Source organism: Ciconia boyciana, chromosome 14 (assembly GCF_034638445.1).
Source record: "Ciconia boyciana chromosome 14, ASM3463844v1, whole genome shotgun sequence".
Taxonomy (NCBI): domain Eukaryota; kingdom Metazoa; phylum Chordata; class Aves; order Ciconiiformes; family Ciconiidae; genus Ciconia; species Ciconia boyciana.
In genome coordinates, this window is record NC_132947.1 from 13,515,303 (window position 1) to 13,527,463 (window position 12,161).

General features: G+C 43.3%; 1 protein-coding gene across 3 annotated transcripts in view; it reads left to right on the plus strand.

Annotated features, from left to right (window-relative positions):
- The window catches only part of ARHGAP40 (Rho GTPase activating protein 40), a 43,446-nt gene that overhangs the window by 22,119 nt on the left and 9,166 nt on the right, over window positions 1-12,161 (plus strand). For 2 of the 3 annotated variants that reach the window (XM_072879269.1, XM_072879266.1), the window contains exons 2-9: window positions 1,056-1,258; window positions 6,072-6,292; window positions 9,485-9,560; window positions 10,132-10,283; window positions 10,919-11,084; window positions 11,434-11,525; window positions 11,646-11,723; window positions 11,984-12,143. In XM_072879269.1, coding sequence (XP_072735370.1) covers window positions 1,056-1,258; window positions 6,072-6,292; window positions 9,485-9,560; window positions 10,132-10,283; window positions 10,919-11,084; window positions 11,434-11,525; window positions 11,646-11,723; window positions 11,984-12,143 — 1,148 coding nt within the window. The remainder of the gene's footprint in view (window positions 1-1,055; window positions 1,259-6,071; window positions 6,293-9,484; window positions 9,561-10,131; window positions 10,284-10,918; window positions 11,085-11,433; window positions 11,526-11,645; window positions 11,724-11,983; window positions 12,144-12,161) is intronic. The other variant, XM_072879267.1, reaches the window with a different exon arrangement.

The window sequence follows — 12,161 nt, forward strand, 5'->3', positions numbered from 1 at the left end:
CTTTCTAAGTACTTCGAGTTAGGAGGCTAAATTGCCTTTGGTGGTTGTTTTGTTGTCATGGTTTTCAAGGCATAAGACTCGTTCTGCTTCTTTTGTTGTAAAACTAGAAAGCAATTCCGATCTGTGTTTGGTGGTAGTGGCTGTTCACAGATGTTTTTCAAACTGTCCAGTGTTAGCGTAGTGTGTGGTCTCTTTAGTTTTGTATTCATAAGTTGAACCATTGAGGTGTTTTCACAAGTAGGTTCCACTTATCCCTTTTTTTAAAGTCTTTGAAAAAGATATACAGCAGGGTTTAAATGGCTTGTAACCCTTTGAAGTGAATTAAAATTCATTTTAGGAGAGTCATTATTTAATGAACTGATGAGAACCTCACAACTTTCTGCAGAGAGGTTGAAAGCTGAACGAGGCCAGCCTGGGACTTGGGCTGCCCATGAATTAATCAACAGGGTGGTAAGAAAATGCTGTATGTTTGGGTTTCCCAGGACACTTGTGCTGTTTTACAGCTGAAAAATCTGGTCTGGGCAGGAAAAGAGGGCCTCAAACGTCTGAGTTGTTTATTGCATGAGCTGAAGTGCAGGAGATGGAGCTGTGCCGATTTTTGCATATGGAGGACAAGCCTACTGGCTTCAGTCTGCTGTGGCTGGGAGTTGTCGGACTTGCTGTGCATGCCAGATAATCAGAGCACGTGTGCACCAAGCTTGAAACATCTTGGGTGTCTGTGAATGTAGAGAGTATCTGTGCAAGTTTGCAGGGGAGTCTTGGAAGCAAGTGTGGGAGTGGTAGGTGGTGTCTCGGAGGTCACTGGAAGGACAGGATCGGAAAACCCGTGTTGATACTGCGTCCTCGTGCATGTTTGGACAGCAGTTTTTCCCCTTGTCTAGGGGATTTGATCCCAACCCTGCCTGTTATTGCTAAACACTAACGAAAGGAAGTCTAGCACTTACTTCTGTTTGGATTTTAATGCAGTCATTAATCAATGAAGACTGCTGTATTGTGAATGCCGTATGTAAATACATGTAGCTTAATCTCTCTCTCCTTATCTCTTCCTCTCTCAGTACCAGAAATTGCCCTTGCAAAATGAGCCAGCTTCCTCCGAAGAGTCCTTTGGCATCCCCGGTGTCAGAGGGCATGAATTCCAGGGTAGAGTCTTTGGACAACTTGTCAATGGACAGTTTTTGGCTGGAAGTAGAGAACATTAAACAGAGCGCTGAAGCCGAGCAAGAGGAATGCAGCCTTGCAGATGTCAAAACACGAGAGGGTAGGTTGCCAAAAATGTTGGGAGTGAGGGGAGGAAGATGAATGTCTTAGAAAATTTGCTTATGCACCTGAATGATTTAGAAACATGTTGGAATATGGTTAGAATATTACCAGTCAAATCAGAGAGATATATATTTTTCATTGGGTGGTGGATAATGCCCTGCAGAAGAGGAGTGCTGGCCTGGCCTGGTTTCAGCTTCTGAAGCAAAGCTGACTCTGAGGTCAGTCAGGAGTACGTTCAAGGCTCCAGATTATTTCACATAGCCCCCCACTAAGTGGGGGGGCTCTTACTCCCCGTGCAGGTGGCTGTATGGTAAACACGCAGCGATAGCTGACGGTGGTTTGGAAGGCTTGCTTGTGTACATGGTTCTGAGACTTCATCATGGTGGCTTTTATGAGAGCTGCTTTTGTGGAAGGCAGACTTTCCCCTCTGATTCACTATTCAAGAAACCGTAATAAAGATCCAGAATGACTTCAGTCCGTCCACACAAGGCTTTCCTTATATACATCCTTTTTATTTTTTTCCCCTCTTTCTTTCTTTTGAAGACTGCTTCATGTGCATGGGGTGTTTCTAGTGGGATTTCTGTAGCCCTGATGTTGTCCAGTATTTTGGAATAACTGGAACTTGGACCAAATGCCTTTTGGCATGGTCCTGCAACACCCTGGGCTGTTGGGGGGATGATAAATGGTGATAAGTGCCCAGCGATCCTGCAGATTGAGATCACGCATTTCCCGGGTCCATTTTGAAGAATGTGATTTAGTTGGCTCTACATCCTCTTGAATGGTTGGGTTTGCCCCTGTACAGCCTACAGCTGTTGTGCTGCCCTGATGTTGAGAAGGATCCATGTACATAATGGGAAGTGTTTGAGTGAAAGTCCCAGTGTGCTGCCGTGCTTGGGAAGGGTAAGTAGCTATCCTGGGTGCATAGAGGGGGCTCTGGAGAGCGGGGTGGGAAGATCATCATCTGTCTGCCATAGTAGGCAAGACACGGTAAACATTGAGGTCTGCTGTTAGTGTCCCTGCATAAAGCATGTAAGTTTGGTTTTTAGAACTGGAAGAGATGCAAAAGTGACTCGGAAAATGAGTGCACCAGGAAGGAGACTTTGGAAAAGAGGCCATGCCATGAGATGAAAGGCTGTCTGGGATATCCAAAACACTGATATGCTAGAGGCAATTTGATTACTGTGTGTAAGCAGGGACACAAGGAAAAGTGTCTTTTAATGCTGTGTATTAATCTAGCAGGCAAGAGCTGACTGCTTAATTGGTAACTGAAACCAGACAGACTTGAAATAATGCTCCAAGTAGTGAAGCCTTCCTGGCAGGCTGGGGAAGGAGTTGCGGCACGCTTGGCCTCCTGCGAAGGAGTTTAGTCAAATAAGTGGTGTGCTGGAAGCATAGGTAGCAAGGGGAAGCTTCAGATGGTGTGGCTGCAGGAAGCTGGACTTGGCGGGTGCCTTTTGGCTTTCATGTCTCTGCAATTTATGGTCAGAGCACCGCGAGGTGGCAAGGCAGCACAGAGGCTTCAGGGCTCCTCGGAGCCAAAGGCACCATCGCTCTTTGCATAAAGCCCAAGAAGCTGTGCTTGGGCAGTGGCTAACAGCTCCGTCTGGAGACGGGGTGGCTCAAATTGACAAATAGCTGATCGTAATCGCGGTACAGGGCCAGCGTGGAGGCTACGTGTAGATAAGGCGTTGCAAAAATGCTGACCCAGTTGGAGAACGTGGGTCTCCTGTGCAAGCCCTGTGTAAGGGGTGGCGGGACGGGAAGCTGCTTGTGACCTGGTGTTAGTGGGAGGCCAGCGTGTACCTTTGCAGAAGAACTGGGTCAGCAGAAAGGCACTGATGGTACTTGTGGCCTCACTAACAGTTGAAGGGGGTAGAAAGTAGCTTTTTCCTGAAATATGAGCAGCGATGTCCTTTCCTTGCTGTCTGCTGTTTATCCAGCTCTCTCCAAGGTCTGACTGTAGAGCAGGCTGATAACGTATGCACTCTGTGCAGTAGTGCCACTAAAATATCTGCTAGCATCCTTATAGCATGTAATCATGTCTGAGAAGTGTCTGCGAAGAGTGATTCTTCGCTACCTTTGAAAACTATATAGGAAGTTGTGCTTAATGTTTAGTCTGAAATTGTAGGATGCTTAGCTGTCCTGTAGCTTTTTTTGAAACTAAATGCTTTATTATGAATGCTGGTTTTGGCTAGCTTATGTTTCAAGTAAGTTTTTGGAACTGGTGTTCTTCAGTTTTACAAATTTATTCCTAATTATTCCCCCCTGAAATGCTGCTTGTCTGGAACTCACAAAGCAAATCTTAGCAGCTCTCCAGGCTTAAACCTGCAGCTCAGCTTCTGTGGACCTCTCAGTTCTGACCTGTTTCTCTCTGATTTCCTCCTTCTCCCCATAAATAACCTATCTTGCTGGTTTCCTTTTGTGTTACTGGCAAACGCAACTGGGCCAAAAATATTAAATAGAGGAATTAAAATATGGTGCTTTGGCATCAGATGGGGCAGTAGGCTCACACGGATGTCCGATTTAGGGCCTGCTGTTTAGTATTGTGTATTAGATTAGTTTCCTGTTATGACTGGAATTAGGTATTTTCAAAATTTGCAAGCAATACACTTAACTTCCTTTAGCTCCCAAAGACAAAATAAACCAGAAGTCTTTTGCGCGCCGTGCTGCCGTGGAACCACGGCTGTAGGACACACAGCTGTACAGTGAGGAGTTGGGAAGGGGACTGCGAGTGCGTGAGCAGCTGTGACCGGGCAAGCGGTACCGGGGGGATGCTCTTACCTGTTAGCTTCTGTAGAACCGTCATGGGAAATGACCAAAACTTAAGACCATGTAGGAAAGCTAGCCAGTTTGCTAGAAGATTTGTTAAAGGAAATACTTGACTTCAAGTCCAGCTCTATTTATTGTGGTGTGATGGTGACAAAAGTTCTGTTTCATTACAGCGCCTAAGAAGACAAAGAGCATGCTCTGGAGGCTGAAAAGAGTTTTAATGGAGTCACAATATGTTTTTGCAAGTTGCATGAACACAGAAGTTCCCCAGAAAAATTAAATTATTTAATCTCTCCAGAGCAGCTGCATGGCTTTTTTATTATTGATGCAGCACTAATAAAACTTAGCCTGAGCAGCTGTGATAGCTGAGCAGATATCAGTTTGCATAGGAAAGGAAGAGTGGGAATGAACTGTTCTGTGTCAGTCGATTCAGTTGTGACTTTTCTCTTTCCTGGTATAACCTTTGGTAGAGCTATGCTGGAGCTGCCTGCAGTGAATGAATGTGGTACGTAGAATTGCAAAGATAAAGGCTTTGTGGTGTTCACTGTATTAAAGTTGAAGCCACCTGCTAAATTGCTTCTTTTATCCTTGGATTTCAAGTAGCTGCCTTGCTTGGGGCGCTTTCTCACTTGCACAAAGGGTGCATCCCGTAAGGAAAAAATTGTCTTCTGTGTTTGAAGTGCAACTTTATATATATTGAAGAATGAAGTGGAATTGAGGTTGTTTGGGTAATGCTGCTGTACTGTCTCCAGGCTTCTCACACTTCATTCTGGAACTGGAATGATCTTTAATTTTAGTGATGTTTTGAATAGGCACAGACATAAAGCGAATGCACAGGGTAAGAATAATGTTTTTGCTTTTGTTGTACGACTGTATGGATACCAGTCCACTTAAGGTAAAGAATAGGGATGGTGCATACAAATAGTTCTGCAAGTATATTAAATAAAATACATTTGAATCTACTAGATCAGTGTCTGAATATTTAAAAAAAAAAAAAGGTGTTGATACATAGGCATGCATATGGATAAATAAAAATTAAAAGAAATAACCAAATAATTGGGAAGAGTGCAAAAGCCAAATGTTCAGTGTTGTATGTTATGGCTTCCCACAGACCTTTTATCCATTCTCAAAGATGTCAGAGGATCGGGTGTGCTGCAGAGGGAGGCAGTGCCATTCATTCTGAGTTTGCTGTGTGCTATTGCCCGCTGCCAGAGCTCCCCTTTGCACAGGCAGTCCGTGTAAAGGCAGATTTAAGCAAGTCCATCTGACTTTCCTCCCATGTCCTGTGAAAGCCCCCATGGGGTTCAGTTCCTGTTGCAATCCTTGTGCTAAATACCATGCAGAGTCACACTCGTGCCCACCTTCTGCCCAGCTTCTGAGGGAGCCTAGGTTCATAGAATCATTAAGGTTGGAAAAGACCTCTAAGATCATCTAGTCCAACCGTCAACCCAACACCTCCATGCCTACTAAACCATGTCCTGAAGTGCCACATCTACACATTTTTTTAACTCCTCCAGGGATGGTGACTCCACCACTTCCCTGGGCAGCCTGTTCCAATGCTTGGCCACCCTTTCAGTAAAGAAATTTTTCCTAAAATCCAATCTAAACCTCTCCTGACACAACTTGAGGCCATTTCCTCTCATCTTATCGCTAGTTATGTGGGAGAAGAGACCGACACCCACCTCACGAATAGAATCACAGAAGGTTCCTGGCAATATCCATGCCTCCGTAGGTTTTTCTTCTCTTTTTCCTCACCTAGGGTGAGGAGAAAGGAGTATGTGGGCAGTTGTAGCTGCCTAAAGTGCTGTCTGTCCTCCAATTTCACCCTGATACCCAGCTGGGTACCTGGGAATAGGGCTAAGATTTTGAGAATAGCCGTGGGTTCCTAACAAAGATGTGACTCCCTTCCAGTGATGTCCCACTGTCGCCCCAGAAAGGGGATGGTTCAGGCTTCTGTTTTTCTGCCTCTGAAGTGTTTCAAGCACTCAAATTGCTGTTACTCTTTCTCTTCTCACTCGCCCTTCTCATCCCTTGCCTTGCAGAGGGAGAAGCTGAAGCCGAGTGGCTCCAGGACGCAGGTCTGTCCGACCTCCTTGGGGACCATGCCTCGGAAAATGACAACATCGTGCTGCTCTCCACCCTAACCAAGACCCAGGCTGCTGCTGTGCAGCGGCGGTTGGATACCTACTCCCGCTCTCGGAGGAGGAAGAACAAACATCCTGTGCGTGATGTCCGAGACATTTTTGGAGTGGTCAGCTCTGAGGTATGTTGATTTAGTGGGATCCCCTGAAAGACTTTGTTGTGTTGTGGTAGCTGACTTGGCTTTCTGCGTCTAGGGCTGCTTTCATTTCCAAATAGATGACTTTATCTTTTGAGCTGAAATGAAGCTGAGATTGTAGAAATTCTGCATCCAGGTTGCAACGTTGAGAAGTTGCTACAAAACCTGCAGATCCATAAGCTTCCTAGAGACTACTGGAAGACTTCTGTATAGTGCCTACAGTACTGCAGCCTCCTGGAGCACTGGTATCGTTTGGAGCCCTCTTGTGTTTTCTTTAGTCCAGTGTCATGTTAAATCATTATTAACCAAAAAAAGAGAGAACTTCATAAGTTTGGTTCTGATAAGCTGATCTTGTACAGCTGGTAATTCTAGAGAAAGAATAGCCACTGCCTTTTTTTTTCCTAGAGAATACATGACCACTAACTTCTCAGCTGCTTTCCGGCTGTGCTGCTCCTCTTTTGGTTGTGGCCACAAGGTAGATTATCCTTATTTTTTCCAGGGGCTGCTGGAAAGTATCCCAATCAGGGCTCCTTGTGACTTTCTCTACTCAGTCAAGTGTCTAGTCAGAAGGTATTGAGCTTAACCAAGATCTACCTTTTTCAGTAGCTTGGGACCTTTGCTGTCTACCAGAACGGAATACTCCTTTTCCTCAGCCTGAGCATCTTTGAAACATCTTTTACTGTAATGAGATGAATTATACCCAAATAATCCCTTGAATGCCTTAAGAGAATGACACTACCAGTCTGCAACATCACTGGAAACTGCTGCGGTTGTGTTCTTTGTAGCTGCCCAGTGTTGAGGTGCAGATTGCTTCCTTACTGTGAATTGCACTGAGACAGATTCATGGTTAATTTCCTTTTGTAGAGCATTGTTTGCATTCCTGCACAAATGGGTGACAAAAAGATGACATTTCTGAAACCAATAACGCTGCAAGCTTGTCTTAAGTGCCTCAGTTGAAATTCATCAAGTTTTTAAACTTGCAGATTAAATAGAAACCTGTTATATCTCTTAAAATAATTTTACTTTCTACTGTATAGGAATGGAGATTTTTAAGCTCTTAATCTTATGTGTCCACTCACTAGGTCACTAATATTTGTATGTAATAATTTGCATTTGATAAGCAACTGAGATCAGATCTGTTGTTTTAAAGTGACCTTTTGGTATAATGAAGGCATGTACGAGATGCTAAAGCTGCCTGTTTAAATTGCCTTAATTTAATTGGAAGTGAAACATTTTCCTCACTTCTTTCTTTGGGCAAGATCACTGGACTCTTTTCCAATAAGTCTGCTGGAATTACTCATATTTTCTTTGGCTTAATTTTTTTTTTTAAAGCTTTGCAGTTGCCTCAGAGATCTACAGTTTCAGTGGAGGTCACTGAAAGAAAAAACAGTGGTTTTTTTTCCCCTCTCTTTATAATGAAAGTAAGAATATGTATTTTAAATTAGTCCATTTGACTGTTTGTTCCTTCTTTGCTGAGTGGCCATGAGCTTAACTTCTGTATTCCTTGCTTGTCTCTTACAGTGTACGCAAAGGGTGGTGCTTGCCCTCTTTATTTCGTAGGAAGTGACTGATGCTCAGCTTAGGCAGATTGAGAGTGATTTCTATGTAAAATGGTAAACTTCTGAGACGTTTGGATATGATGCTGGATGTGGGCACTGAGCAGAAGTAGTCCTTTACCTTTGAGTAATTCCTGGAGCAATCCCAGAGGGAAGCAGCTTTTTGGTTAATTTTCCATACTGGTTTGCTGTGTTGTCCCAGTTCCAAGCACAATTTTGGGGCTCTGAAGGACACATTCAGGAACCATATGCCAAAACAGGCCTGGTGTTGCTATAACGCTTACTCGAGGCATGTAGGAAAACACGATAGATCCCTTATCACACAAAAGGATATTTGACATCTCTGCTTTGTAAGTGAGGAAACAGAAATGAAAAAAGGTAAAGTTTTTTTTCCCCCACAGTCCCAGGACTGGAACCCGGATCCAGTGTCTGTCCCCTTACTGCTCAATCAGGTTTTGGATGCTTCCCACTATGGACTGCTCTCTCGGTACGCTGGGAGCAGAATGTTTGAGTGGGCTCTACCTACGGAAAAACTGTGTTCAGCAAATCGAGCTTAAAGCTAATTCAGTTCAGCTGTGACTTGAGTGGAAGCAGTTCAGCCTGGAAGAGTGCAGGCAATGATGCATCAGAGTAATTTGGATTTTTATTTCCATCAGTGTTTCAAGATGGATTTGCAGTTCATCTCCTGTCCACCTCTGTAATGAGCTACTCTCGGGCATCAAAGCTGTTGGCATTTCTATCAGAACCTTTCTACATCCTTGCTCTATATTACTGTTCAGTATGGCCTGTTTACACAGCAGCTGGATCTGAAGGCGCTCTGGCATTATTCCATGTGTGATGTGTGATTAAGCCAGATGCTAAATGAATTGGTTCTGCTTTCACGGCAAGCTCATCAGTTGTGCACCTACTCTCAAGCTATAGTACATCTTCTGTGCAGATGAACTGTTTTGTCCATTTGCAATGATTTTGCACAGGTTCCTTTTAACTTTCAGTCCTTGGTCCACAACTCCATGTCATAAGCATGTTCTCAGAAAATTGCTAACTTGTGGTAATAGAATAAGCTTTCCTATATTCTAACTAGTTCTAGCAAAAGTAAGGTTCTTATTAACAGGATTGCCTGCCAAGTGCCGCCTTATACTTTTAAAGATTCGCTGCTCTCTCTAGACATGAAGAGGGAGGTTGCTATGAAGCCTGTGAAGGGAAGCTTTTAGGTGCTAATGTCTGCTTAGTGTGTTCTTTCTCGCGAAAGGTCTTGTGATCGCAGGCAATGTGTAGATCCCATGTGGCTTGCTTGGTCCACTGTTTGTTAGACCCTCAGTGCATGAACTAAAAGGGGGAAATTGCCTGCTGATTGTGTGAGAGGAAGAATTGGCTTAATGATGTGCAAATTTATCACAAATACTGCCTGTGAGATAGTCATCTGTTTTCCACTTGCTTGCCAAATCCTCTAATTATGATTCTTAATTTCAGAGTAGTCTTGCAGCCCTGAGCTTGAGCAGCATTTTCTTAGATTAGCAGACAATGCCAGGTGTGTGTTGGTGTGTTTTTTCCTGCCAAAATCGGTTTGTCTTATAATAACTTCTGTTTTGTGTAGGTAAACGCATTCTGGTTTATTTTTCAGGAGACAGCAGCAGAGAAAGAGGAGTCCAGCCCAGACCAGTTGTGGCACAATCTACGGACTTCAAATGTACAGAGAAGTAAGAAGGAAGTTTTTAAATGTAGAGTAGGATCTGAAGTAGGGCTGGAACTGGAAGGGAAATTATACTAATCTGGGCTCTGAAACATTGGCCTTGTTTGTGTTTGTTTTTTTTTAAATCCATGGTTATCCACAGTTGTGGATTTAGTAAACTTTTCCAGGCTCTAGTGTTGTTAGGAATTGCTGCTCAAACAGATAACTGTAACTCTTCAAGAAAGCAATTAGAAGATGCAAATAAAATCACTCTAGCAAAGATCATATGGTGAAATCCTATAAATGCCATATGCAATTGTGTAAAGAGAAGTTAGCCATAGGTATGTCATTTAATTTAAGGCCATGCTCATGTCTTACCAGTGATCTGGTGATTGTAGCTGTAATGTTGTGGCTTTAAGCTAATCTTACCCTACTGATCAATCTCAGGACTCTGCTATGCTGACACTCTTTTCAAATGTTAATATAGGTTTTTTTAGTGGTGGTCCCCAAATCTGTCTCAAACTGCTCTTTTAGCACACTTGTTTCCTAAGCTTCATCCTTTTGGCTTTCTGAAATTCAAGACATTTTCTCCTTTGTAGCAGAAACCCAGGATTACTCCTGCACAGTTCGAAACCCTGGAAAAGAAGAGGTGTTCAACATGGATGTTGCCTACTCGGAGCAAGCGGCTGTCCTGCTCAAGGGATCATTCCTATCTGAATCTAGGAGGTTAAAGGATGGAAATGCCCTAATTGTAAGCACTGAAGGAATTTTTCCTATTAGAATTTATTACCTCCCTTCTTGTGTAGAGGGGTACAAGACATTTGATTCAACTGTAAGATCAGCTCTTGGAAATGTCCTCTATGGATAGTGTTGGAATAGGTCTATACTAGGTAGGTGTTTTTGGACAGGTAATGCAGTTATCCTTGCGGTGTTGGGCAAGAGTAACTGTTGTGTAGTGAAGGGTCAAAAAAAGTAGTATTTGTGTGTGAAAGTAGCTATTTTGACTTGAATCTGGGTCATTTCCACTGAAAAGAGGAGAATAACTGGGCTTTTTTACTTGTAATGCTAACAGTTTTCTTCCTTGCAAATGTACTGGGCTGCTTCCAAAATTCAAGTACATGAGTGTGGGTATCAGGCTGTCTTTAATTTAGATAAATTGGGATCTCCAATAGAGTTAAAGAGCAATGTTGAAAAGGGAAAATATTTATTCAGCTGTGGGTTGAGTAGAAGTAGTAGTAGTTTGGGGCATTTGTCTGGTGTTGAGAACAAGAGAATGAATAGATGTCTGGTTATGGTAAGGAATGATGAGAATGCAGCAAAACTTGATACCAGTGGGATTAGTAATGATACTTGCACTGAACCTTGTGTGTGTGTGTGTTCCCTTAGAAATTTAAGATCCCCAAGGGCAGATTAGGAGTGACCAGGATTGGAGATCTATCTGCTCAGGACATGAAGAAGATCCCCACACTGGCCCTTATTGAACTAACAGCTCTCTGTGATGTTCTGGGCTTTGAGCTGAAGAGAAACAAGGCAGCAAAACTGAAAACAACAGGTTAGTTGTATTTCATCTTGGTTTTTTTTTTGGGGGTGTGTGTTTTTTACATTGATCTTCTCATAGGTTTGTGTTTTAAATGTTAGAACAGAGAGGGTCTTTGACAAGAAACCTTGTGACAGGTGTTTTTTTCCTTGGTCCGAATTTCTCCTGGAAGTCACTGGATCATAACATCAAGACCTAGCTCCACATTTATCTCTGACTGTCAAATGCACTTGTCCTGTTAACTGTTCCTCTCTCTTTCTCCAGTACCTACACTTATAAAATGTGCCCTGTTAGTCTGCAGCGGTGGATATATCCCTGACATTTGTATTAGTAGAGATACAGACTTATGCTGTTTCTGTTGTAGAGAAAAGACTCTTTGGAGTTCCACTCAACACCCTGTTGGAAAATGACCAAAAACTGCTCCCCAACACCAAGGTCCCTCTGTTACTCCAGGCAGTAAGTTTGTTTCTGGTTTAATTCGCACCTCTGGTCCTCAGAGTCAGGAAGCCTGTGATAAGAAAGGGCTGACTTCTCATACCCTGTGCCTAAGAGCTTTCTTTTTTCCCCTTTTAATAGCTGCTGTCCTGCTTGGAAAAGAGAGGACTTGAAACAGAAGGCATTTTGAGAGTTTCTGGGTCCCAGACCAGAATCAAGGTATGAGCTCTTTAGTCGTGTTCGAAAGTATCGGAGGTGACCAGGGAGCATGTTGCTGAAGCAAGTGTCTAAATAACCTGAATTGTCTCATCTCCCTTCCCAGTACAACTAGAACCATCCATTGTTGGGAAATCTGGGAGTGTCTGCTGTGATAGTCTCTGCGCTCTTTTGACTTGATGGGTTGCCCTCCTAGTGCTCAGCTACAGAATTTCCCTTGTATTTGCTTATTAAAGCATGTAATAATTTCCGTCTTTTTTTAGAGTCTGGAACAGAAGCTAGAAAGGGATTTCTATACTGGCCTTTTCCGCTGGGATGAAGTCCACCAGAATGATGTATCTGGACTACTGAAAAGATTCATAAGAGAGCTGCCGGCCCCACTGCTGACCGCAGAGTACCTCCCTGCTTTTGCTGCTGTACAAAGTGAGCCCCTGCTTTGGC